This window comes from Sorex araneus, chromosome 7, assembly GCF_027595985.1.
Source record: "Sorex araneus isolate mSorAra2 chromosome 7, mSorAra2.pri, whole genome shotgun sequence".
In the NCBI taxonomy this organism is placed as follows: domain Eukaryota; kingdom Metazoa; phylum Chordata; class Mammalia; order Eulipotyphla; family Soricidae; genus Sorex; species Sorex araneus.
In genome coordinates, this window is record NC_073308.1 from 75818521 (window position 1) to 75840457 (window position 21937).

At 60.5% G+C, this 21937-nt stretch overlaps 1 protein-coding gene across 5 annotated transcripts in view; it reads left to right on the forward strand.

The window, feature by feature from the left end:
* Positions 1-21937, forward strand: part of SCLT1 (sodium channel and clathrin linker 1) — a 49631-nt gene that overhangs the window by 22067 nt on the left and 5627 nt on the right. For all 5 annotated transcript variants that reach the window (XM_055144788.1, XM_055144789.1, XM_055144792.1 and 2 more), the window contains 9 exons: positions 5568-5638; positions 9026-9116; positions 9854-9945; positions 11018-11195; positions 11278-11376; positions 13762-13833; positions 14838-14912; positions 15862-16007; positions 18188-18380. In XM_055144788.1, coding sequence (XP_055000763.1) covers positions 5568-5638; positions 9026-9116; positions 9854-9945; positions 11018-11195; positions 11278-11376; positions 13762-13833; positions 14838-14912; positions 15862-16007; positions 18188-18380 — 1017 coding nt within the window. The remainder of the gene's footprint in view (positions 1-5567; positions 5639-9025; positions 9117-9853; positions 9946-11017; positions 11196-11277; positions 11377-13761; positions 13834-14837; positions 14913-15861; positions 16008-18187; positions 18381-21937) is intronic.

Sequence of the window (21937 nt, forward strand, 5' to 3'; positions counted from 1 at the left end):
ATCACATCTTGAGAAACTGGAAAATGACTAGCAAAGGGAGCCCACAGCAGGCAGGAAGAAGGAAAAAGAAAACTGGTTCTTTGAATAAATAAGATTGATAGACCACTAACAAGACTCACACAGAATGAGACAGAAAAAAACCCTAATAAACCAAATCAGGAATGAAAGGAGAGACGTCACTTAACAGATACCACAGAAATTCAAAGAATCATCAGATTACTTTGAAGATCTTTAAGCCACTAAACATGAGAACTGAAAAAGAAATGGATAAACTCTTGGAGTCATATAACTCCCACGGCTGTAGGTCCTGTAAACTGCCAAGATGATCCGGAATACCTGAACAGACCGATCACTATTGAGGAAATTGAAATGGTAATCTAAAGACACCCCAAAAGCAAAAGGTGGCTTCACTAGTGAGTTATTCCAAGCTTTTAGAGAGGTCCAGGCCCTCCCAGGTGATTGACAAAATAGAAGCACTCCTAAACAGTTTCTACAAAGCAGATATTATCCTGATACCAAAAGCAGAAACAGCACAAAAAGGGAGAATTACAGACCAATATCCCTGATGAACATAAATGCAAAGATCCTCAACAAAACACTAGCAATAAAATCCAACAACTCATTTAAAAATTATGCACCATGACCAAGTGAGATTAATCCCAGGTATGTAAGGATGATTTAGCATACGCAAGTCTATCAGTGTAATAGATCCTCTCAATACAAGAAAAAATAAAAATCATATGATTATATCAGTAGATGCAGAGGAAGCATTTGATAAGTCAACGTCCATTCATAATAAACAAAAATCTCAATAAAATGGGAATTGAAAGAACTTTCCTCAACATTGTCAAAGCTATTTACCACAAGCCTAAAGCTAACATAATTCTCAGTTGGGAGAAACTAAAAACCTTCCCCTTGAGATCAGGCACAATAAAGTGTTGCCCACTCTCACCACTTTTATTCAATATAGTATTGGAAGTACTTGCCATAGCAATCAGGCAAGAAAAAGGGCATCTAGGTAGGAAAGGAAGAAATCAAGCTTTCACTATTTGCAGATGACATGATACTATATTTAGAAAACCCTAAAGATTCTACAAAAAAAGCTCCTAGAAACACGCAGTTTGTGCAGTAAAGTGGCATGCTACAAAATTAACATGCAAAAATCCATGGCTTAATGAAAAAGAAATTCGTAATTATATCTCAGAAAATCAAATACCTATAAATTGCCTTAACTAAAGTGGTGAAAGGCTTATACAAAGAAAACTGCAAAACACTACTTAAAGAAATAGAAGAGGAGACAAGAAAAGAAAATGGAAATTCAACCTCTGCTGATGGATTGAAGAATTAACATTGTCAAGATGGCAATACTCCCCAAAGCGTTATACAGATTCAATTCAGTCCATATAAGAATACCCAATGGCATTTTTCAAAGAAATAGACCAAACTCTTATGAAATTAATATGAACAATAACACACACCCCATTCCAAATACCTAAAGCAGTCCTCGGGAAAAGAAAATGGGAGATGTCACTTTCTCCAAATTCAAACTGTCCTATAAAGTGGTAGTAATTAAAACAGCACAGTACTGGGATAAAGACAGACCCCGGCTCAGTGGAATAGAATAGGAAACCCAGAGATAGACCCGCAGGCATGTGGTCAGTTCACTTTTGATAAAGGAGCAAAAAATATGAAGTGGAGCAAGAAAAGCATATTCAACAAGTGGCGTTGGGAAAACTGGTCAGCCATATGCAGAAAACTGAACTCAGACCTTTTTCTAATACCATGTACAAAAGTCAAATCAAAATGGATTAAAGACCTAGATATTGGACCTGAATTCATAAAATTCATAGAAGAAAACATAGGCAGAACCTTCTATGACTTTGAAGCTAGAGGTATCGTTAAGAATAAAGTGTCACTGGGCTGGAGCGATAGCATAGCAGGTAGGGCGTTTGCCTTGCATGCAGCCAACCCGGGTTCGAATCCCAGCATCCCATATGGCCTCCTGAGTAATTCCATATGGCCTGCCAGGAGTAATTCCTGAGTGCAAAGCCAGGAGTAACTCCTGTGCATCACCGGGTGTGACCCAAAAAGTAAAAAAAAGAATAAACTGTCACTGACCAAGTAGAGCAGAGATAAACAAATAGTAAACAAATAGGACCACATTAAACGGAGAAGCTGGGGCTGGAGTGACAGCACAGCAGGGAGGGCGTTTGCCTTGCACATGGCCGACCCAGGTTCAGTTCCCAGCATCCCATATGATCCCCTGAGCACCACCAGGAGTAATTCCTGAGTGCAGAGCCAGGAGTAACCCCTGTGCATCACTGGATGTGACCCCAAAAGGAAAATAAATAAGCTCAGAAGCTTTTGCACCTCAAAGGAAACAGTGACAGAGTACAGACAGCCCACAGACGGGGAGAAATCCTTTGCCCACCACTTCTCTGACGAAATGTCAGTATCCAAGATAATAAAGCATTTGTAGAACTCCAAAAGAAAAAAAACCCAACTCTGTCAAAAAATGGGGAGAAGAACTGAATAAGAACTTCTTCAAAGAAGAAATGCAAATGGACAAAAAATATGAAAAAATGCTCTATACCGCTAGTCATCAGAGAAATGCAAATCAAAACGACAATGAGAAATTGGAACTCATCAAAAAGAAAAACAACAGCCGATGCTGGCGAGGGTGTGGGGAAAAGGGGCCCTCATTTACTGCTGGCGGGAATGTTGACAGGCCCAACCTTTTTGGAAGACAGTAAGGGCATTCCCCAAAAAACGAGGAATTGAGCTTCCATATGACCCAGAAATTCCAGACGCCCCCAAAAGCACAAATCAGAAGAGGCATCTGCACGCCTGTGTTCACCGTGACACTATGCTGCAGCCAAAATATGAAAACATCCCAAATGCCCACGAACAGATGACTGGATAAAGAAACTGGCACATACACACAGTGGGGCACTATTCGGCCTGAAGGAAAGATCAAGTCCTGCCATTTGCTGCAGTGTGGGTGGCTCTGGGGAGGATCGTGAGTGACGTCGGCCGGAGGGAGAGGGACAGACTCGGAGTGGTTTCACGTGAGAGAGAGAGAGAGAGAGACCCCTCACGGGGCATGCCAGATGCCAATGGCAATAGAAAGGAAGAGCAGGAGAGCTGGTCCTGAGTGGGCAGCGAGGCGCTGGGGCAGGGTGGGGGCTAAGTCAGGGAAGGGGCAGGAGGGCAGTGGCGGAGGGGAGAAGTGCCTGCCACTGAGGCACTTGCCAGCCAGCAGCCCCCGTCCCTGAGCACCACCGAGATGCTCCAAAAACAGTTATATTGCTCTCGGGAGTGTCCTTAGCCATTCTCCTGAAAGGCCAGGTGAGGGCCAGAGACGACAGGCTGAGCACTGCTTGGCGAGCCTCTCCCGGCACCAGGTGGAGCGCCGGCCCGAGCAGGCCTGACCTGCCAGCTGCCCTCCCGTGAGCATCCTCAGGCTGGCGCTGGCACTCCCCGTCGCGTAAGTCATCTGAGATGCCGGCCTGCTTCTCCCGCGCTCCTCGGCAGCAGAGAGGACACCGGAGTAAGCCCGGTGTCGGCCAGAGTCGGCCAGGGGCTGTTGCTTGCCTCAACATGTCCAGCTCTGGTTCAACCCCAGCACCGCCTGGGCTCCCCCAAGCACCACCAGGAGTGACCCCTGAGCACTGCCAGTTGTGGCCAAAACAAAACCCCCAAAAATTTAAAAAAGAAGGTATCGACACGGAGGTGATAATTGAGCATCACCTCACCTGGGAGCTGGGCCAAGCCCACGTGCTCTGTCGCGGCTCCTGCCGCCTGCTCGGCGGGGGGGGTCGGGGTGCAGGTCTCAGGCCCGGAGAGCACTTGGAGCGTCCTGGGCGGGAGTCTGAGTCGGCCCATCTCGGGCTGCACCGTGTCCGTGCCGTTGTTTTTGGCCCCGTGGCGAAGCTGCCGGGGTCCGTGCCCGCCCTGGGGCCTGCGAGCGGGGCCGGGCCTGCCGCCCGGGGGCACGACCGCCTTGACTCTGAAGACGGGCAGCGCGTCCGTGTCTCCCACGGGTGCTCTTTCCCTGGTCACACTCGCGTTCCAGGACTCGCTTACCTGGGCAACGCGGCCTGAGCCCACCTTCTCCGCCGTGTTCTGTGACCCGGGCTGTGTCACGTCTGCTGCGGCCCACCCAGCCCTGCCCACTCGCTCACACACGAGGGACACGGGATCCACGGCAAACCCCACGCTCTGGAGTGTCGCGGGCCAGAGCAAGGCCTGTGGGGCCCTCGTGAGCCGCAGGGCGACAGGCACTTCCCATCACGGCTCCTCAGAGCTCGCCCCTCAGACGTCACCCGCGCACCCTAAGGCTCCCGGGCAGAAGAAAGCAGGACTGTTGACTGCTGGTGCCGAGGTGGTTGGTTCTGTAACACGCGTGCAGAGTGACAGGCGCTGGTGTGGCATGGCTGGATGGGGCTCTGGGGGCCTTCCCCGAGTCATTCGTCCCCCGGAGCGCACAGGCATGCTCTGTGAAGTGCTTTCCCGCCCGCGGGTCTGCAGAACATCCTCTCACTCCCCGCAGAACCTGCTGCTCTGAGCAGGGGTCACTGAAAGCTCCAACTCCCTCACCGGGTCCCGCCAAGACGGTGGGATCCTGTCTGGGGCAGAACAGGACAGAGCCCTCCCGTGACTTGCGTGTGACCTGTCGGCCCTGATTCGTGCCCAGTGTGGCTCGGGCGTGGCGGGGGCAGCTCTGCCCGCCCCGTCTCCCCCCTGTGCTCTGTGAGCTGGGCACCGAGCTCTCACCTGCAGGATTCCCGCCGGCCGCCCTCCCGCCTTCCTCTCCTCCCTCCCTCCCTCCCTCCTGCCTGCCTGCCTGCCTTGCTCCCTCCTTCCCTCCTTCCCTCCGAGGTCTGAGCACCTAGGATGGCCTCCCAAAGGCTCCCAGTGGGCCAGCAGTATTTAAACTGCGAATAGAGGGGCTGGAGCGATAGCACAGCGGGTAGGGCGTTGGCCTTGCACGCGGCCGACCCGGGTTCAAATCCCAGAATCCCATATGGTCCCCTGAGCACGGCCAGGGGTAATTCCTAAGTGCAGAGCCAGGAGTGACCCCTGTGCATCGCCAGGTATGACCCAAAAAGAAAAAATAAATAAACTGCAAATAGAGTTGCAGCGTAGCGGGGTGAGCGTTGTGAATGTGGCGTAGTCTGTCAGGGGGCGGGGGCGGTGGGGGAGGAGACTGGGCCCAGGCTGAGGGCCGGGGACAAAGGCGCCCGGCTGGCCTGTTGGCATGTGCAGGAGGCGGTGGCCGCCGGGATGGTGGAGGCTAGCTGCTCCGGGCAGGGCGGCTCCCGGTCCGGCGGACTCTGAAGAAGCTGGTGGCAGCGAGCACCCGGGGGTGGGTTGGGGGCGGCTGACGCTCGGACTCGGGACTCCTGTCCCCGGCCCGGACTGCGTGGTCAGCGGCACCAGTGCGCCGAGCCCTGGGAGGCCCCGTGGCCCCCAGGACACCTGGAGCTCAGGCCGCCGCGCCCCGCCCCTCCGTGGGCGTCACCTTCCGTCTCTCACCGCGTGCCTCCTCCCTTTCCCCGTGACAGACCAACCAGCACTTTCTGAAGACGATCTCGGAGCAGAGCGTGGAGATCAGCCAGCTCCGCAGGCAGCTGAGGTGCGTGCAGTCCCCTGCCTCGCTCGCTGGCCCCTTGTCTGAGGCAGCCCTGGGGTCCCGGGGTGGGTGCGCGCCTTACGGCACTGACCGAGCGACCAGGCTGTGCATGCTTCCACGCCGCGTATTCTCCCTGAAGAAATGATGTAATCTGAAAGACTGTCTTGTGGGCCATTTAAAAAGTATTTGATTGCCAGTATCAACTGCTCGATTTAACTCAAATAAGAGTACCTTCTCCCCCACCCGAACTCCCAGCTCCCGAGCCCCCCTGCTTCTCGCCTGACTGTCCTGACCCAGTGGGGCGCGGGGCCGCTGCAGGCCGGTCCTCTGCCCTTGCCTCCTCGGTCGTGGTCTGCGTGTGGACGCCAGGGGAGACCCTGCTCCAGACGGCCCCAGCAGGGGGTCCCCGAACTCCAGCTCCGAGGGTGGCCGCAGAGCACAGGCCCGCGCAGGGCCAGGGCAGCCCCCGGCCAGGTCCCAGCCTCCCGGGCTCTCCACTGGCCGCCGCCCCCCAGCCCCCCAGCCCCCGCCTCGAGCTCGGGGTGTCGTGAGACGCACTCCCCTGCTCTCCACGACAGTCCGGGCTCCAGTTGGCTCCTTCCATGAGCCTCGGGCTTGGAACGAAGGCGAACACTCAGATACTTCTTTTTTTATTTTCGATTTTATTTTCATGAAGTTGTTGACATGGGATTACGCTCAGTATTTCAGCACCAGCCCCACCATCATGATACCTTCCCCCCCCCCTCCAGCCCGCCCGAGAGGCAGGTGCTCGGCCTTTCCTTCTGTGCTGCTTGTTATGAACAGCATGAGACGCCGGTAGCCCCCTGGCCTCACGCTCCTGGAATTCTAAAATTTTAAGTAATTAGGGTCCGGAGGCCTCTGCAGCGAGCTGCTCGGTTCCGAGGTTTGTTTGCGAGTCTCTGGACCAGGCCGTTGATGCGCTTAAATGGCACCCGGGGGCTCGAGGCCGGGGCCTGAGGGGTGGGCTGCGCCCGCACTGCCGGGCCCCCCGCGGCTCCGCGGTCAGGAGGACGCGCGTCCTGGCTGCCTGGCTGTGTGCTGTTTGCCGACACTCCCCGTCAGCTCCGCGTGCACGGGGCCGGCTGGCTTCTCCTGTCACAGACTCGGGGACAGAAGGCCCCGCAGCTGCCGTGCTGAGAGAAGGGGTCGCTTCCGAGCTGCCAGACTCTGGGATGCATCGGCACGCTTGAGCTTGAGGCTGAGCTTGGCTGTGCCAAGAGTCGCTAAATTAGAAGCTCTCAAAGTCTAGAGTCGTAAGATTGCATGACACTGGGGAGGGGAAAACACCCTTTTCATTTGTTGACTGATGTTAGGATGCAAAAAGGAAAAAAAAATCGTGTAAACTTAGAATCCCAGTGTCAGCCGCCCTGTTGCTGAGCTTCTGGCCTGCAGGGCAGACAGATGCTCTCAGCCCGGGTGGGTACCTGGTGCCCGCGGGCCCCTGCTCCACGGCACAGCGGCCCCCGGCCCTTCCTGCCTTAGGTCCTCGTTCCAGCTCCTGGAAATTGTCGCTTTCTATTTTAGTTTGGTTTTTGGGCCACACCCTGTGGTGCTCAGGGCTTACCCCTGGCGCCTTCCTCAGGGGTCACTCCAGGTGGGCCTCGGGCACCACTGCCCACGGGGCTGCTCCAGCACACGTCCCTTCCCAAAGCCCTTTGAAAGGCGCCTTCCCTAGGACGCCTCCCCTTCCCCGCCTGCAAGCCCTTCTCCAGACCCCGCCACTTCCTCGGGCTTGGCTGCGTTGGGCTCGTGTTCTGACTCAGGTTTGACGGGCTCAGGCCCAGGTCTGCTTGGGAAGTTTCTGAGGCTTGTCGTCCGTGTGTCATCCTGGGGTGACCTGCCTGTCCTGTAGCCCGGCTGTCCAGAGCACTCGCACTGAGCACCTGTGGCGTCTTCCCAGACCGCAATAGCCTCTGGAGAAAGACGGAGCCCCCCTCCCACCCCAAACCCACCCCCACACACACACCCTCCCTGTCAGTCTTGGCTTTTGACGGGGCTGGAGCGATAGCACAGTGGGTAGAGCAATTCCCAGCGTCCCAGAGGGTCCCCCGACCACCGCCAGGAGTAACCCCTGAGCACGCCGGGTGTGACCCAAAAGGAAAAGAAAATTGCTTTTGATGATTCCTTGTAATCTCCGTGCTCCAGCCCTGCCTGCCCTCGCTCCTCCTCCCTCCCCCTCTGCTGAGCCCGGGCGGCTGGCGACATCAGATGCATCCGTGCCTTTGCCTTTGCAGGCTGGTTGTGTAGATGGTTTGTGTTGCTGTGACAGCCTCGAGCACACCCGTGGGCCCCTCCACCCCCGTCCCCAGCCGTTACGGAGCCGCTGGACCCCGACTCCTCAGTGGCCTGAGCACAGCGGCTCATCCCTCCTGAGTCGGGGCTTGGGGTTTGTGACTGGCTCCTCCTGCCCCAGCAAACCAGGAAGGAGGATCCTGAATTCTGGTTTGGTTTGTTTGGGGGCACACCCAGCGATGCTTAGGCTCTGTGCCCAGGGGTCGTGTCGAGTGCCAGGGATTGGACGAGGGTTGGCCACATGTACACAGTATTTCATCCACTGTACCGTGTCTCTGGCCCTTGTTGCAATTCTTTAAGTGCTTTTTTTTTTTTTTTTTTTTTTGCTTTTTGGCTCAGCCTTCGCATCCCCACTGACATTTCTGCCTCGTCTGGTTCTGATGGCCGGGCCTGAGCAGCCTGTATGGCCGGTGGTGACTTGAGTTTCCTCGTCTGTGTCGCCGCCCAGCTCCTCCTGCCCCCGGCGCGGGCTCGGCTGGCCACCGGCGGGCACCACACACGTGTCTACCTCCCCCACTGGGAAATCCTTCAGGCTCGTGTGGCTGCTGGGATCGCTTGGGTCAGACGAAGACGTTCCTTTCTCGGGCCACAGAGAGATTCCAGCCGACTGTCTGGTTCCCAGCATCCCATGTGGTCCCCCAAGTCCGCCAGGAGTGAAGACCAAGTGCAGAGCCAGGAGTCACCTCTGAGCACGGCCGGGCGGGGCCCAAAGCCAGGGCAAAGAGCAGCCTTCCTTCCCTCCTTGTCCCAACTTTTCAGTTCAGTGTGTTCCCGTTTCCTGCCAACTCTGCAGCATGGTTTGCCAGAGTTAGGGACCACGGGGGTAAGAAACCTCTTCATGTGTCGGAGGAGAGAGGAGAGACGAGACTAGCTGAGCCCGACACAGGAGATGCAGGCAGTCGGCAGAGCGAGGGTGAACGGCCCGCGTGCCCCACAGCGGGTGCCCCCGGAGTCAGGGGGTCTTCCCGGCTGTCCTGGGCGCAGGAGAGCCAGTGCGGATGTAGCCAGGCTTCGTTTTCCCGCTTCTGGTTCTTTATGACCTGGGCAGCCCGCTGACTGATTTTCTTTCTGACCCAGGGAGGCCAAGTCGGAGCTGCGAGGCGCCGTGGCGAGAGTGGGAGAGTTGACCAAGAGGACTGGAGAGCTCCAGGAACAGATGCAGAAGCAGGTGCCTCGCCGTTTCCACGGCGGCCAGACGTCCTGGCACCGCCTGATTGTTGATCTCCTTTGGACTAAGTAGTCCCGAGAGTTGTTAGCAAATGAAATTAATCATCCCGTTGCCCTCTAAAGCATCGGATGAGGAAGCTAAAGTAGAACACTGGAAATAACTTCTCGTTTTCAGTTACTTTTCGACTTTACGTTTGCGTAGTGCACATCATTACCGGGGCTCCGGCCCGGGTCTCTGTGGCCATAGAGCATTTCTGTTGGTTATTTAGAGTGTGTGTTGGTGTAAGAGACACTGATTCTCTGAGTCACAGGGAAGTTTCTGCAGGATGCCAGGGAGAGCTCAGACTTCAGTGTAGACCAGGCTAATCCTTGGGAATTGTGCTCCCGGCTGTGCCGGGCGCCAGCGCCTTTTCCGTCACTGTTCTCCTTTGTTCACGTGGGTGAGGCGTGCACAGAGCTGTGGTCAAAAGAGTTTTATTGAATAAGTAGCTCACTCATTTATTTTTCTAACTTGCCTCAATTTTTTGTCGAGAAGAGGCCGGGGAACAGGCAAGTGGGCGGGGGGAGGTCTCGGATAGGGGCCAGGGGGCTTGGCTGGGGGTGGGGTTCGGCCCTGGTGCTGCTCACCACCCGGCACTCCCCGACCCCGGCCCGCTGGTCTTGTGCCGTCCTGGGCCCCGGACCTTGAGGCCCAGTGCTCCCCGCCACCTGCTAACGGTCTGCCCCCTCGCTCTCCAGGAGGGGGACGTGGCGTCTGCGCGGGGCAGAGAGGACGCGTCCGACAGGCGCCTGCAGCAGCTGCAGTCCAGCATCAGACAGCTGGAGGCCAGGTGGGTGGCGGCCACACCCGGCAGTGCTCAGGGGTCACTCCCGGCTCTGACTCGGGAATCACTCCTGGTGCTGCTGGGGGACCCTGTGGGATGCCGGGGATGGAACCCGGGTCAGCCCCGTGCAAGGCAAGCGCCCTCCCCGCTGTCCTGTGGCTCCGGCCCCTGTTGCGGTTCTGAGCCCCCCAGGGTGGTGGGGCGTCCCGACTCAGGTCTTTAATTCCTGGCGGCCAACTCGGGTTCAATCCCGGCGTCCCATAGGGTCCCTGAGCACCACCAGGAGTGGTCCCTGAGTGCAGAGCCAGGAGTGGCCTCTGAGCATCACCGGGTGGGACCCAGAAAGCAAAAAAATTTTAAAAATCAGGCCCAGAAATAAAGTGGACCGCGCAGAGAGTGTGTGCCCACGTTCGCCCTGGAGTGGCCCTCGCGTGCTCTGGGAGCCTCTCGGCAGGGGCCTCTCGGTGAGAGATTAGGAGACGCGGTTTCCTCAAGCTTGTGCAGCGGGGCACAGGGCACAAGGTGAGCTCCCTCGGCCAGACTGGCAGAGACACCCAGACGCCGCCCATGGGCACGGGCGCTGGCAGCTGGCTGGGGCACGGCTTCCCTCCCCCGCCCCCCGCCGGCCCAGCCCTGGGTGCCACCTGGGGACTGAGCAGGGCCTGCCCCACGCGTGGTGGCCTCCCTGGGGACGTGCCTGAGAACCTCTCCTGCCAGCGCCCTGGTCAGCCCCAGGTCACAGAAGCCCTGAGGGCCCGGCCACACGGGCAGCACACCTGGCCCCTCCCCAGCCGCGCTGTGCCCGCCTCTCCCGGTCATCCGACGGGCCCAGGCTGTGTGCCCTCGGACAGGGTCCTGCCCCATCTCCAGCCCCGGCACCAGATGCGGCTCCTATGGGCACAGTCGATAAAAGGCCAAAGACGTCGTATGCTTTGTGAGCACCAGAGGGAGAGCCGCCAGGAGAGCAGGAAGGCAGCAGGCCCAGGGCCAGGAGGGACTGTGGCTGGGAAGGGCAGCAGAGCGGGAGAGAAGGCGGTGCCCTCCCCGCCGCGCAGCCCCGACGCCCTGACTGTTGCAGGCTGCGCGTGGCCCTGCAGGACGCCAGCCAGCTGCGGGCGGAGCGGGCGCACCTGGAGCAGCAGAACACAGAGCTGCGGGCCCGGTGCGGCGAGCTGGAGGGGGAGAAGCGCGAGGCCGTCCAGCGGGCCAGGAGCAGCTCGCAGCTGCTGGAGGAGGCGAACTTGCAGAAGAGCCAGGTGGGCAGCGGCAGCGGGCGGTGCTGGGGCCCAGCTCTGGCCGGCCCGGCCTGCGCTGACCCGGCCCCCGGCCGCCCTCCAGGCCCTGCTCGAGGAGAGGCACAGGGAGGAGGACAGGGAGAAGATGCGGGAGGCGCTGGCCCGGGTGTTGCAGGACGCAGCCGTGAGGACCAGGAAGGAGGTGAGGCCGCCGGGTCTCGGGCTGGGTGGGCAGACGGGCCCCGCCGGCCACGGCCTCGTCCCCTCCCGCTCCCCGGGGAAGTCGCCTTGGGCTCAGGGTGCAGCGGGGACGAGCACCCGGTGTGTGCGGTCAGGGGCCAGGCGCCCAGAGCAGCTGCTCCCAGCCCCGCCAGCCCTGGGCAGAGCCCGCAGAGCGTGTGGGGCGCAGGGCGGGGCAGGGGCCCGCCCCACTGACGCCGGCCCCCGAGGCCGTGGCCTTGCAGCGCTGGGAGAGCGGACGGGGCGCGCGGGAGCCGGGCCTGGCCCCGCGTGGGGGTGCAGGTGCGTTCTACCCCCACTCGGGCCCGCCCACAGGGCAGGGGTCTGGCAGTGTAGACGAGACAGGACCTGGGGTCTCCCCGGCCTGCGGGGTCAGCAGCTGGCCGCACAGGGCTCCTCGCCACCGTCCCCGCAGCCATGCCGCGCGGCTTCTGGGAAGGTGCCGGCTCCCTCGCTGCCCACCTCGGCGAGACACGTCCGGCCCGAGTGGACTCCACGCAGGCCGGCCCGTCCGCTGCCTGCAGGAGGCCCGCCCTGTCGCAGGGGTTCAGGAGGCTGTGGCAGGAGGTGTAGTGTTTTAAAAAGGTTTTTTCTCCTTCTGGTTTATGGGCTACTTTGGTTTCAGTCCCGCAGTGCTCAGGACTTAGTCCTGGCTCTGTGCTCAGGGATCTTTGCCGGTCAGAGGACCATGCCAGATGCTAGGGATCAAACCCGGGTCTGCCCGTGCAAGGGAAGCGCTGCCCACCCCAGCCCCTGGTTTAAATATCTGTGGTGACATTTTTCAAATATACATATTAATAAATTTTAGGTTTTAGTGATATATTCATCAGAGTATTCATGGTATGAATATTCTGTGTTTTTCTAATCCTAAAGTAAATACATTTTGATTTTCATGTTGATAGAGACAGTTTTATACAGACCTATAAATAATCACTGTTATTTGTTCTTAACAGTCTTTTTAAAAGTATTATGCAGTTTAATTCATAGAAATTTTTGTAGAACTATTTCAGAGTACGCACTCTGGTGCCCTGTGAGCCTGCACCATTTTCAGATGTCCAGAAGAGCACCTCTTTTTCTTTTTAATTATGTGAAAGATGGGGTGGAGCTTAAAGTACCAAACTCTGTCCTAGGAGCCCCTGTGCTGTAATTTTGTGTGCTTTGACCCTTGTCATCTGTACTGGAAGTGATAACTGTTGTATTGGATCTTGGAGATAAGGAGACTCCAAACAGCTCTTGGCTCAGGAGCCCTCAGGGAATGCCACTGTGGTTACCTCGGCTGGTGAACAAGAGTGACTGAGCCTTTTTTTTTTTAATTCTTTGTTTTCTTTTTAGGTCACACCCAGCGATGCTCAGGGGTTACTCCTGACTCTGCAGTCAGGAATTACTCCTGGCAGTGCTTGGGGACCACATGGGAGGACAGGGATTGGCTATGTGTAAGGCTAATGCCCTCCCCGCCGGGCTATCGCTTCCAGCCCCGAGAGACTCATCCTTAATATCATGAATCATGAGAAAGACCGTAACAAACTGACATTAGAATGGAGCTTAAATGGGATCACATACATTTGGCAGCTTTTCAGAAAGGTGTCTCGTAGTGGCCCAGTTACTCTGAGGCACTGTTATAGACCTTTGAAAGAAAATTTTAATGTTTTTGAAATAGTCTATTTTTATAACTGTAGCACTGTCCGCCAGGCTCCAGGTCTGCTGTGGCGGCTGCAGGGGGGAGACGCTGGCTCCGGGACTCCCCTGAATGGACGCGACCCCCAAGGCTCGGTCTCCTCTGGGGAGGCCGCCCACGGGTGGAGTCGGGCCTCGCTCGCAGCCGTCTTTCATTTTAAAAACTAAGTGTCTCTCGGGGCTGGAACGATAGCACAGCAGGGAGGGCGGGTGCCTTGCACGCGGCCGACCCTGGTTCGATTCCCAGCATCCCATATGGTCCCCTGAGCACCGCCAGGAGTAATTCCTGAGTGCAGAGCCAGGAGTAACCCCTGTGCATCGCCAGGTGTGACCCAAAAAGAAAGCAAAAAAAAAAACAAACCAAGTGTCTCTTCCGTGGCATGTGCTCTTGGCTTCAGCCTGTGATGACCTCGGGACTGTGGCTTCCAAAGGGCCGAGAGCATGCTGGGATTTCGTTGTCACTGTTGCTAGCGTCCTGCAAGGCCGCTGTCCGAGCTCTGCTGAAAGAAGCGCGCTCCACCCCCACCGCCCTGCAGGGGGCGCTGCGCCTCAGGGGCCACAGGCCCAGGCCTCGGAGGTGCGGTCTTCCTTTCGGTCAGCTTTGTCCTGGGTGCTCTGCTGTGTTTCGCCCTTTGACTAGGGCGCCAGTGGCTCTCGGTGTCTTGCCTTCCAGGTCATGAGTGTGAAGAAGCAGTGCAATGCGCAGCTGTCCCAGATGACAGAGGAGCTCTCGGCCCTCCAGATGGTACGCTGGGAACACTTTGGGTATTGCCCAAATGCCGCTTTACAGGGCACCTGCCCTTGGGTATCCCGTCACTGTCACTGTCACTGTCATCCCCTTGCTCACCGATTTGCTCGAGCGGGCACCAGTGACGTCTCCATTGTGAGACTTGTTGCTACTGTTTTTGGCATATCGAATACGCCACGGGGAACTTGCCAGGCTCTGCCGTGCGGGCAGGACACTCTCAGTAGCTTGCCAGGCTCTCCGAGAGGGACGGAGGAGTCAAACCCAGGTCAGCTGCGTGCAAGGCAAACGCCCTACCCGCTGTGCTATCGCTCCAGCCATATGTTTGTTATTTTTGTTGTTCGTTCAGAAGATCCTTAGAGTTCAGAGTACTACGAGTTCAGAGTACTCAGAGTACTAAGCCAGGAGTTGCTCTGTATGCTAGGAAAAGGGAAAGATCAAGATCCACTTGTCATGTGCAGCCTGGGAGCAGAGCAGGTGTGGGGGGAAATGGATGCCATTGGCGTGTTCCTCTGCCGCCCTGGTCTGAGTGGAAGGACGAGCAGGGGGACAGCCGCCCAAAGAGCCTTTCCACCCCCGCGAAGCCCTGTGCTCTCCTGAGCACACTCTTCTCTTCCTCTCCCCTCACATCTAAGTAAATTCTGTTCAGTAAAAATTTAGCTTGCTTCACTATTTAAAAATGTAATGACTTGACTGCTGTCACGGGCTGTTCCCAAGTGTTACGAGGGAAGAATGAACGGCCTCACAGCTGGCCACAGCCCGCATTTGTGCAGCGCACGGTCTCTTCACAGTCTCCCCCTCACCATCTTCCCCCCTCACCGCCTCCCCTCACCTCATCACCGTCTCCCCTCACCATCTCCCCTCACCATCTCCCTCCCGGCCCCCCTCAGTCCTCCCCGCTTCTGCTCTCTGTTGAATCCACGGTCCCGGTGTGGAAAGAGTGAGTGTGAGTAAGAATAAATGTTTATTTATTGATTTCTCCGCTCTCTTCCTTGAACGTACAGGAATGTGCTGAGAAACAGAGCCAGATCGACCGCGCCATCAGGGAGAGAAAAGCAATGGAGGAAGAGCTAGAAAAGGTAAAAGGAGCCACAGGACAGCAGGGAGGGCGCTGGACTGGCACACACCGGCCCGGGTTCAATCCCCGGCATCCCATATTGTCTCCTGAGCATCAGGAGTGACCCCTGAGCATCACCGGGTGTGACCCAAAAAGCCAAAAGAGAGAGACAGAGAGATAGGCAGAGGGGAAGAGAGAGGGAGAGAGGAAATAGCGTGCAGATACGCGACACCTCTGCCCCCTCGCGGCCTCTCTCGGAGGCCAGAGTCCCAGTGCTCGGGGCTGAGTCGCGCCCAGGGGACTCTGCGTCCCTCACTGCCTTGTCCAGCTGGACGGCCGGGAGCCTGGCCCTGCTGCAGCTTTAAAGCACGGGTTTCTGCTTCGTGGCAGAAAGCTGCTGCCTCGATGCTTGAGCGGAGTGTGGGGAGAAGCCCGCCCGGGTCGCCCGGGGCCCACGGTGCCGCCTGACCCTCCCTGGGCGCCCGGGCCTGGGCACGCAGTCGGCGCCACTGAGAGCGGGCTGGCCTGGCCGCTGTGCCGGCCACCCCTGGCCCCCGGCTCGCTTGGGGCATCACTGTGGCATCACTGTCCACAGCAGGGGGCGCCCAGTGCGGCCCGAGAGGGCCAAGGCACCGAGGAAAGGAGAGGGCGGCGCCCGGCCCAGCACACCTTCAGCTGCCGCATGCCAACGTCAGCACCGCTGGGCCTGCGCGGGGTCTGGGCAGCGGGCGGGTCCTGAGCCGGGCGGGTCCTGAGCCGGGCGGGGCGGCTGAGGTTTGCGTCCCGGGGAGCCCCATGTGCGGTGGCCGCCCGGCCTGCAGGACGCCTGGAGCAGGTATGTGGGACGAGGGCCCAGGGAGGGACTGCAGGACTGCCCGCGCTGCCCACCCTCGGCCTCTCCCCCCGCCGGGCACGGCCACAGCCCGGCGCCTGGCCGTGTCCACACCTGCGCGTGGCCCTGCCTTTTGCAGAGCTGCCAGCAGGGCCGAGCGGCCGACGGCGGCCCCGGGAGGCTGGAGGAGATGCTGGGCCGGTGGCAGCTGGCCGAGCGGGCCAAGGACGAGCTGCAGCTGCGGCTGAGGACCGCCGAGAGCAAGATGAAGCGGCTGGAGGTCAGGTGAGTGCTTTGGGGTGGGCTGGCAGCCTTTCCAGAGCCCCGTAAGTTTCTTGTGAAGTAGGACCCTGTTCTGTCCTGTGTTGAAAGAACGTCCAGGACCCCGTAGGGCCTTGGAGCTGTTGTTTTTGAAAAGCAGTTTCTTCTGAGAAACGACGCAGCATCACTAACCCGTTCGATTTTAAATTCCTCCTTCCTCGCGCCCTGTGGCCCAGCAGCTAGGAAGACGTGCCGAGTGTGGCTCCCAACCCCTGCGGCCGCGCCGGGCCTGCCGTCGGGCTCAGTGAACAGCCCCAGAGCCCCAGCACGCTGTTGGTCACGCGGTCCGTAAAAACGATGAACTTACAGCCTGGCCTGTCCACTCGAGTGGTCTTCGGCCTCCGTCTCCTGAGAGCCCCGAGTCGTACGGAATCACAGTCTCTGCCACAGAGCGCCGGTGGGATCCTGCCTCTCCGGTGCACGGGCCTTGTCGGAAATGCCGCCCGGTGTCCCTGAGGGAAGCAGCCGTGTGGCAGGGTCAGTGCCCTCGGGGGTGCTGGCGAAGGCCGCAGAGCCAGGGGGAGGCGAGTCTGTGATCTCGTGACCCGGCCGCTTAGAGGACCCCAGCGGTGACCCGTGTAGCCACTCAGCCACCCCCAGGCCGCAGCAGAAGCCCAGCGTGGGGTGCCCGTGGCCACAGGCCCACCCTCTCAGTGCCAGCGGGGCACCTTGGAAACGGCCACACGCACACCACACGGAGCCCTGGGTGCCAGCTGGACTCGGGCCCAGCCGCAGCCGCGAGGCCCTGCCCTGACTGAGACCCTCTTTGCCTGGCAGAAGCAGCAGAGGCCGAAGGTGGCGTCTGCCCCATAAACACAGAGGAGCGGCGGCACCCCAAGTGAGAACTCGGAGACGGGAACCACGAACCGCAGGACGGCAGCCCAAACCCTAGTCTCTGCGAGAGCCCGGTACCCCGCGGGGTCAGGCAGGAAGACAGTGCGCGACAGCGAAATCTCAGCAGGGAGTAGCCACCCGCGGGGGAGGGAGCAGCCTGGGCTGGAGCGACGGTGACTGGACGGAGACCCCACAGCGCAGACCCCCATCACGGGGTGGAGAGGAGCTGAGGAGACGGAGCCCCGGGAGCCGCGCGCGGCTCGTGCCTGGGGGAGAAGAAAGGTGTGCGAGGCTGGACCGAGGGGCAGCAGGAGCGGGAACACCCCTCGGGCCTGCACGGAGCCCACCCGGCCCCCGCACCCCGCGTGTGGGCCTGACCGGAGAGACCTCTGAGCACAGGGCCACTCGCCCTGGCCACTGCCCGGCGTGCCCCAGAAGACCAGGGCCCCTTCCTCACGGGAGTGTCCACGGTGTGTCCGAAGAAACCCCGCAGACCACGGCATGTGCCGAGCACGGGAAGGAGAGCAGCAGCCGCGGACACAGCCTGCAGAGCTGGCCGTCAGGGCCAGGCCCGGCCACCGCCCCAGGGACACCTGCAGGGGCGGGGAGTCTCAGCAGCCGGGGCGAAAGGACACTGGCCAGCTGCGGCGTGGACGTGGGCTTCACTGAGGGTCAGGTGAGGCCGGGCGGGGCCAGGAAAGGGGCCGGCCGCAGGCTTCCGGGCGGGATCTCGCGCACCCCGAGCAGCCCCTGGCCCGGGGAGGCGTGAGGAGGCGGTGCTGGGGGCTGGGGGACGGGGTCTGCCATGCCGGCCGTGCCGCGCCCCGGACTGCCCACATGCCCCGGCCTGGCCTGCCCGCTCTCCTTTCAACTTTTCGGGCGACTGTCCTTCACCGACGCTGGCCGCGGGCCCTCTGCGGAGAGGGACCCCGTGGTGCGGTTCCTGCGCGGCTCTCTGATGGGACCACCGTGGGCCACGCGGGGCAGAGGGAGCCCGCAGGGAGGGCCGGCGTGTCTCGGGGGCACCGGTGTGGGCAAGCGGAAGGTGACAGGGTGGGGCAGAACAGCTCCCCGGGGTGGGATTGTTCCCCTGAGCCGGTAGAAGTAGCGAAGCGGAAGACGGTGGAAACTACTGAGCCGGTCTAGGGAGAGAGTCGTGCCGCCCCGTGTCCGCCGGGAGAGCAGCTCCCGGGAACTCGTCCTGGCCCCTTTACAGCGGAACCAGGCCCCAGGGGCAGGTCTGTGGCGAGGCTGCCCGCCCTGCTGGCGGCCCCCGGGCCTCACGTCCCCTGCACTCCTCTCTCCGGCAGCTCCTCGGAAGAGATCTCCCGGTGCCAGGAGCTGATCCAGCGGCTGCAGGGCGTGCTGGAGGCGGAGCGGGAGAGCTGCGGGGCCGTCAGCGAGCAGAGGCTGCGGCTGCAGCAGGAGAACGAGCAGCTGCAGCGCGAGGCGGAGGAGCTGCGGAGGAGCGCGCTGGAGGCCCAGAAGACGGCCAGGCTGAAGGTGCCTCCCGCCGCTCAGGGCCCTGGGGCAGGAGGGCCCAGTGGGTGTCTGTGCTGGGACCCTCGGGGTAGGAGAACCCAGTGGGCTCCTGCACTGGGACCCTCGGGGTAGGTTAGCCCAGTGGGTGTCTGTGCTGGGACCCTCGGGGTAGGAGAGCCCGGGGGGGTGTGTGCTGGAACCCTCCCTCGGGGGGAGAGAGGAGAGCCCAGCGGGGGGCTGTGGCCCTGGTGCTGACCCCGTGGGGTCGCCGTGTCTGTTCTGGAGAAGGCAGCAGCAGCGCGGGATGAGGGTCTCCCCACACTGGCCCCGGCACGGGGGCGGCACGGTGCTGGGCGGACCGAAGCCCCCAGCACGAGGGAGGCCCTGGGCTCCAGCGAGCAAGGGGGGGGCGGAAGCGTCCCTCTCCTGTGTCCTCCCGCCGTCCTGTCACTCTGAGCAAGCACGGGGACCACCGCCGGCTGCTCCCTGCCCGGCGAGAGCCCCGTGGTCGGCAGCGCCGTGTCCCCCGGTTTCCCGGGGCGGTGAGGAGTCGACTCAGGACGCCTGCTGGAAGACCAGACACCGGTGACGAGGGACCCTCAGCCCTGGGGGCACTGAGCCGGGAGCAGCCCAACACGGCCAGGCCCACAACTGAAAGCCAGACCAGGAGAACACTGACCCAGAAGCCTCTCGCCAGCGTGGCAGGAGAGAAGGCTAGAGTGCTTTCGCCAGCGCACAGTGCTCGGGCCGCGCCTGTGGTCCACTTAGCAGACTCCTGGCACACGCCCGGGCTCGTCCCCAAGGCAGCCCCGTGGGGCAGGACCCCTGAGCATCAGGGATGGGCCTCCGTGGGCCCTTGCAGCACAGGGCCGCCCCTTTACCCACCACCCGTGCAAGTGAATCTGAAGCTCCACAGACCCAACTGTAAATTATATAGAACAGCCGGGCTCGGTTACTTTATTATTGACTCTCCCTGAGCTACAGGCACAGACTTTCATGTTTGAGTTTCAGTCACATGATGGTCGAACACCGTCCCTCTGCACAGGGGAACACTCCCAGCCGTCCCTCTGCGCAGGGGAACACTCCGTAGCCATCCCTCTGCGCAGGGGAACACTCCGCAGCTGTTAGGGGAGATGAAGCCCTGAAGCTTGTTATTAGTGGATGGACACGGGAGCATGATGCGGAGTGAAATGGGTCAGAGAGAGCGACGGGACGGGAGGCCTGCACTCACCGTGGAGTATGAAGTAATGTGATAGGAGACTGACACCCAAGGGCAGTAGAGACCGGGGCCAGGAAGATCGCGCCACAGTTGAGGAATAACCAGTGTTTTAGGAGGGAATTTTCGTGGCCTTGGAGGTGTCAGAAAGGTTGACAGGACAAAAAGACAGAAAGAAGGTTTTTCTTTTCCTATGAAAAGTGACCCTGAGGGGCTGGAGCGACAGCACAGCGGGTAGGGCGTTTGCCTTGCATGCAGCCGACCCAGGTTCGAATTCCAGCATCCCATATGGTCCCCAGAGCAACACCAGGAGTAATTCCTGAGTGCAGAGCCAAGAGTGACCCCTGTGCATCACCAGGTGTGACCCAAAAAGAAAAAAAAAGAAAAGAAAAGTGACTCTGAAAGAGCCTCCAGTGCGGCATCGTTGGCAAGGACGAGTGAAGAGAGGCTTCTAACATCTCAGGGCCAGGACAGATGGAGACGTTACTGAGACCGCTCGAGAAATTCTACGATCAAGGATGATGATGATGATGATGATGAAGAAGAAGAAGAAGAAGAAGAGTGAAGCAGGAGAACGTATTTTCATACACATACCCCAAAAGGGGTTTGTTTCCACGATAAAAGTGATCTCCAACAATCAGGGAATTCCTAAAGAGCTGGAAGCAGACACCTCACTTCCAGCCATGCCGAGAGACCCCCGAGGCGTCCGCGGGCCAGTGTTCGAGGAGACGCTGACGCTTCTCGGGGAGGTGCAGTGCAGTGGAACTGCGGGACTGCAGCCGCCGGGCGCAGGACGCGAGAGAGCGGAAGAAGGTGGCGGCCGAGCCTGGCGGCCACCGGCACAACCATAGTGACTCACCGCGGCTGGGGGGACACATGGGGGGAGTGGCGGGCTCGCTGCAGAGGCGGCACGGGGGCAGGACTCGTGGCTGCAACACGGCTCGCCCGGATTCCGTCCCCGGCACCCCCGGGGTGGCCCCTGAGCACCGCCGTTGGCGGGAGCACAGGGAGTTCCTCGAGTGGAACAGCTCTGGCCCTTGTTTTTGTCGGTGGGTCCTTCCTGTCCCCGGTGTCTTACGCTGAGCTTGGGTCTGGGCTCGATGGCACCAAGCTCAGGGCAGGGCTGGCTCTCGGGCCTCGCCGGTGCTGCCCTCCCTGGACGGACGTGTCGGCCCAAGCCGTCCAGCTGTGCCCTGCCCTGCCCCCGCGCTCTCTGGGTGGCGCTGGGTTGGCATCCGCTGAGCTCTGGCACCCGGAGGCCGCCGCCGCCCTCGCTGGCCCTCCCGGGCTGCCCCGGCTCTCCGGTGAAGAGCCCCCAGGAGCGAGGACGTGCCCCTTCCTGACTCACCGGCCGGCCGTGAATCTCAGGAGAAGCCCAGGCCGGGTGGAAGGGGCCTGACGCCATCTAGACAGGTGGCAGGAAGGGCTCCCGGCAGAAGTGCTCGCTGAGCCGAGCCCTGAGAGTGGACTGGAAAGAACCAGGCTGGAGGGAGGGGAGGCGACTCCAGCCAAGGGAGAGACCCCGGGGGGCGCTCGCTGGCCGGTGGCGCAGCACAGTGGCCGGGGACCCGGGGCGGGGCTTGGGGCTCAGAGCGCTTGTTCCGGTGGCCACGGCGGTTGGCAGCAGCACGTGTGTGTGGCCGTTCCCCGCGCGTGTCGGCGGGAGGCCGGGGCCAGGCGACGGTCCCCACGAGCAGAGGCTGCGCGGGAAGCAGGGGCGGCACAGGACGGAGCTGGTGCCTCGGTGGCCGAGGGCCGCCCGCCTTCCCCCACACCCGCCCGTGCCTCTGCCTGGCCCGTCTGGGGCGTGGCTTGGTTTTTCTTTTTCCTGGAGCCGGCAAGGCCCTGTCCACCCTTCCTGCGCCGTGGTGGCACAGGCCGTGCCCGCCAAGAGGGCTTGCCGGCACCCAGCAAGCCAGCGCGGGCCCCTCCCGTGGGGCGTCTGGTGGCCCCAGGGCTGCACAGAGTCGGGGCTTCCTGCGGTGTTCACCCAGCCACGGGAAGGAGCGGGAAGGAGTGTTGCCGCAGCTGCCTGGCGCCCGCGGGCCGTGCCCAAGGCCCCGGGGCCTTGCTGCCAAGAGGAAGAAACCCCTTGGCCCCTGCCGGGGCTGCTTCCCTGGAGCCCCAGCTGCGGGAGCTTCTGGGCTGTGTGTGCAAGGCGCGTGTCGGGCGTTTCCCTGACACACTGGCGTGTGCGGGGGAGGGCTCCAGGCGGCCCAGAGGGCGTTTCTTCACTCCTCTTGGTTCTAGGAGCCCGAGGGGGCCGGCAGCTGGGCCCCTCATCCAGGCCCCCTGGCCCAGCGGGAAAGGGGGCGGGGACCTGTGTCCTGGGGTGCTATCTCCGCCCCAGCTGCCGGCCGCT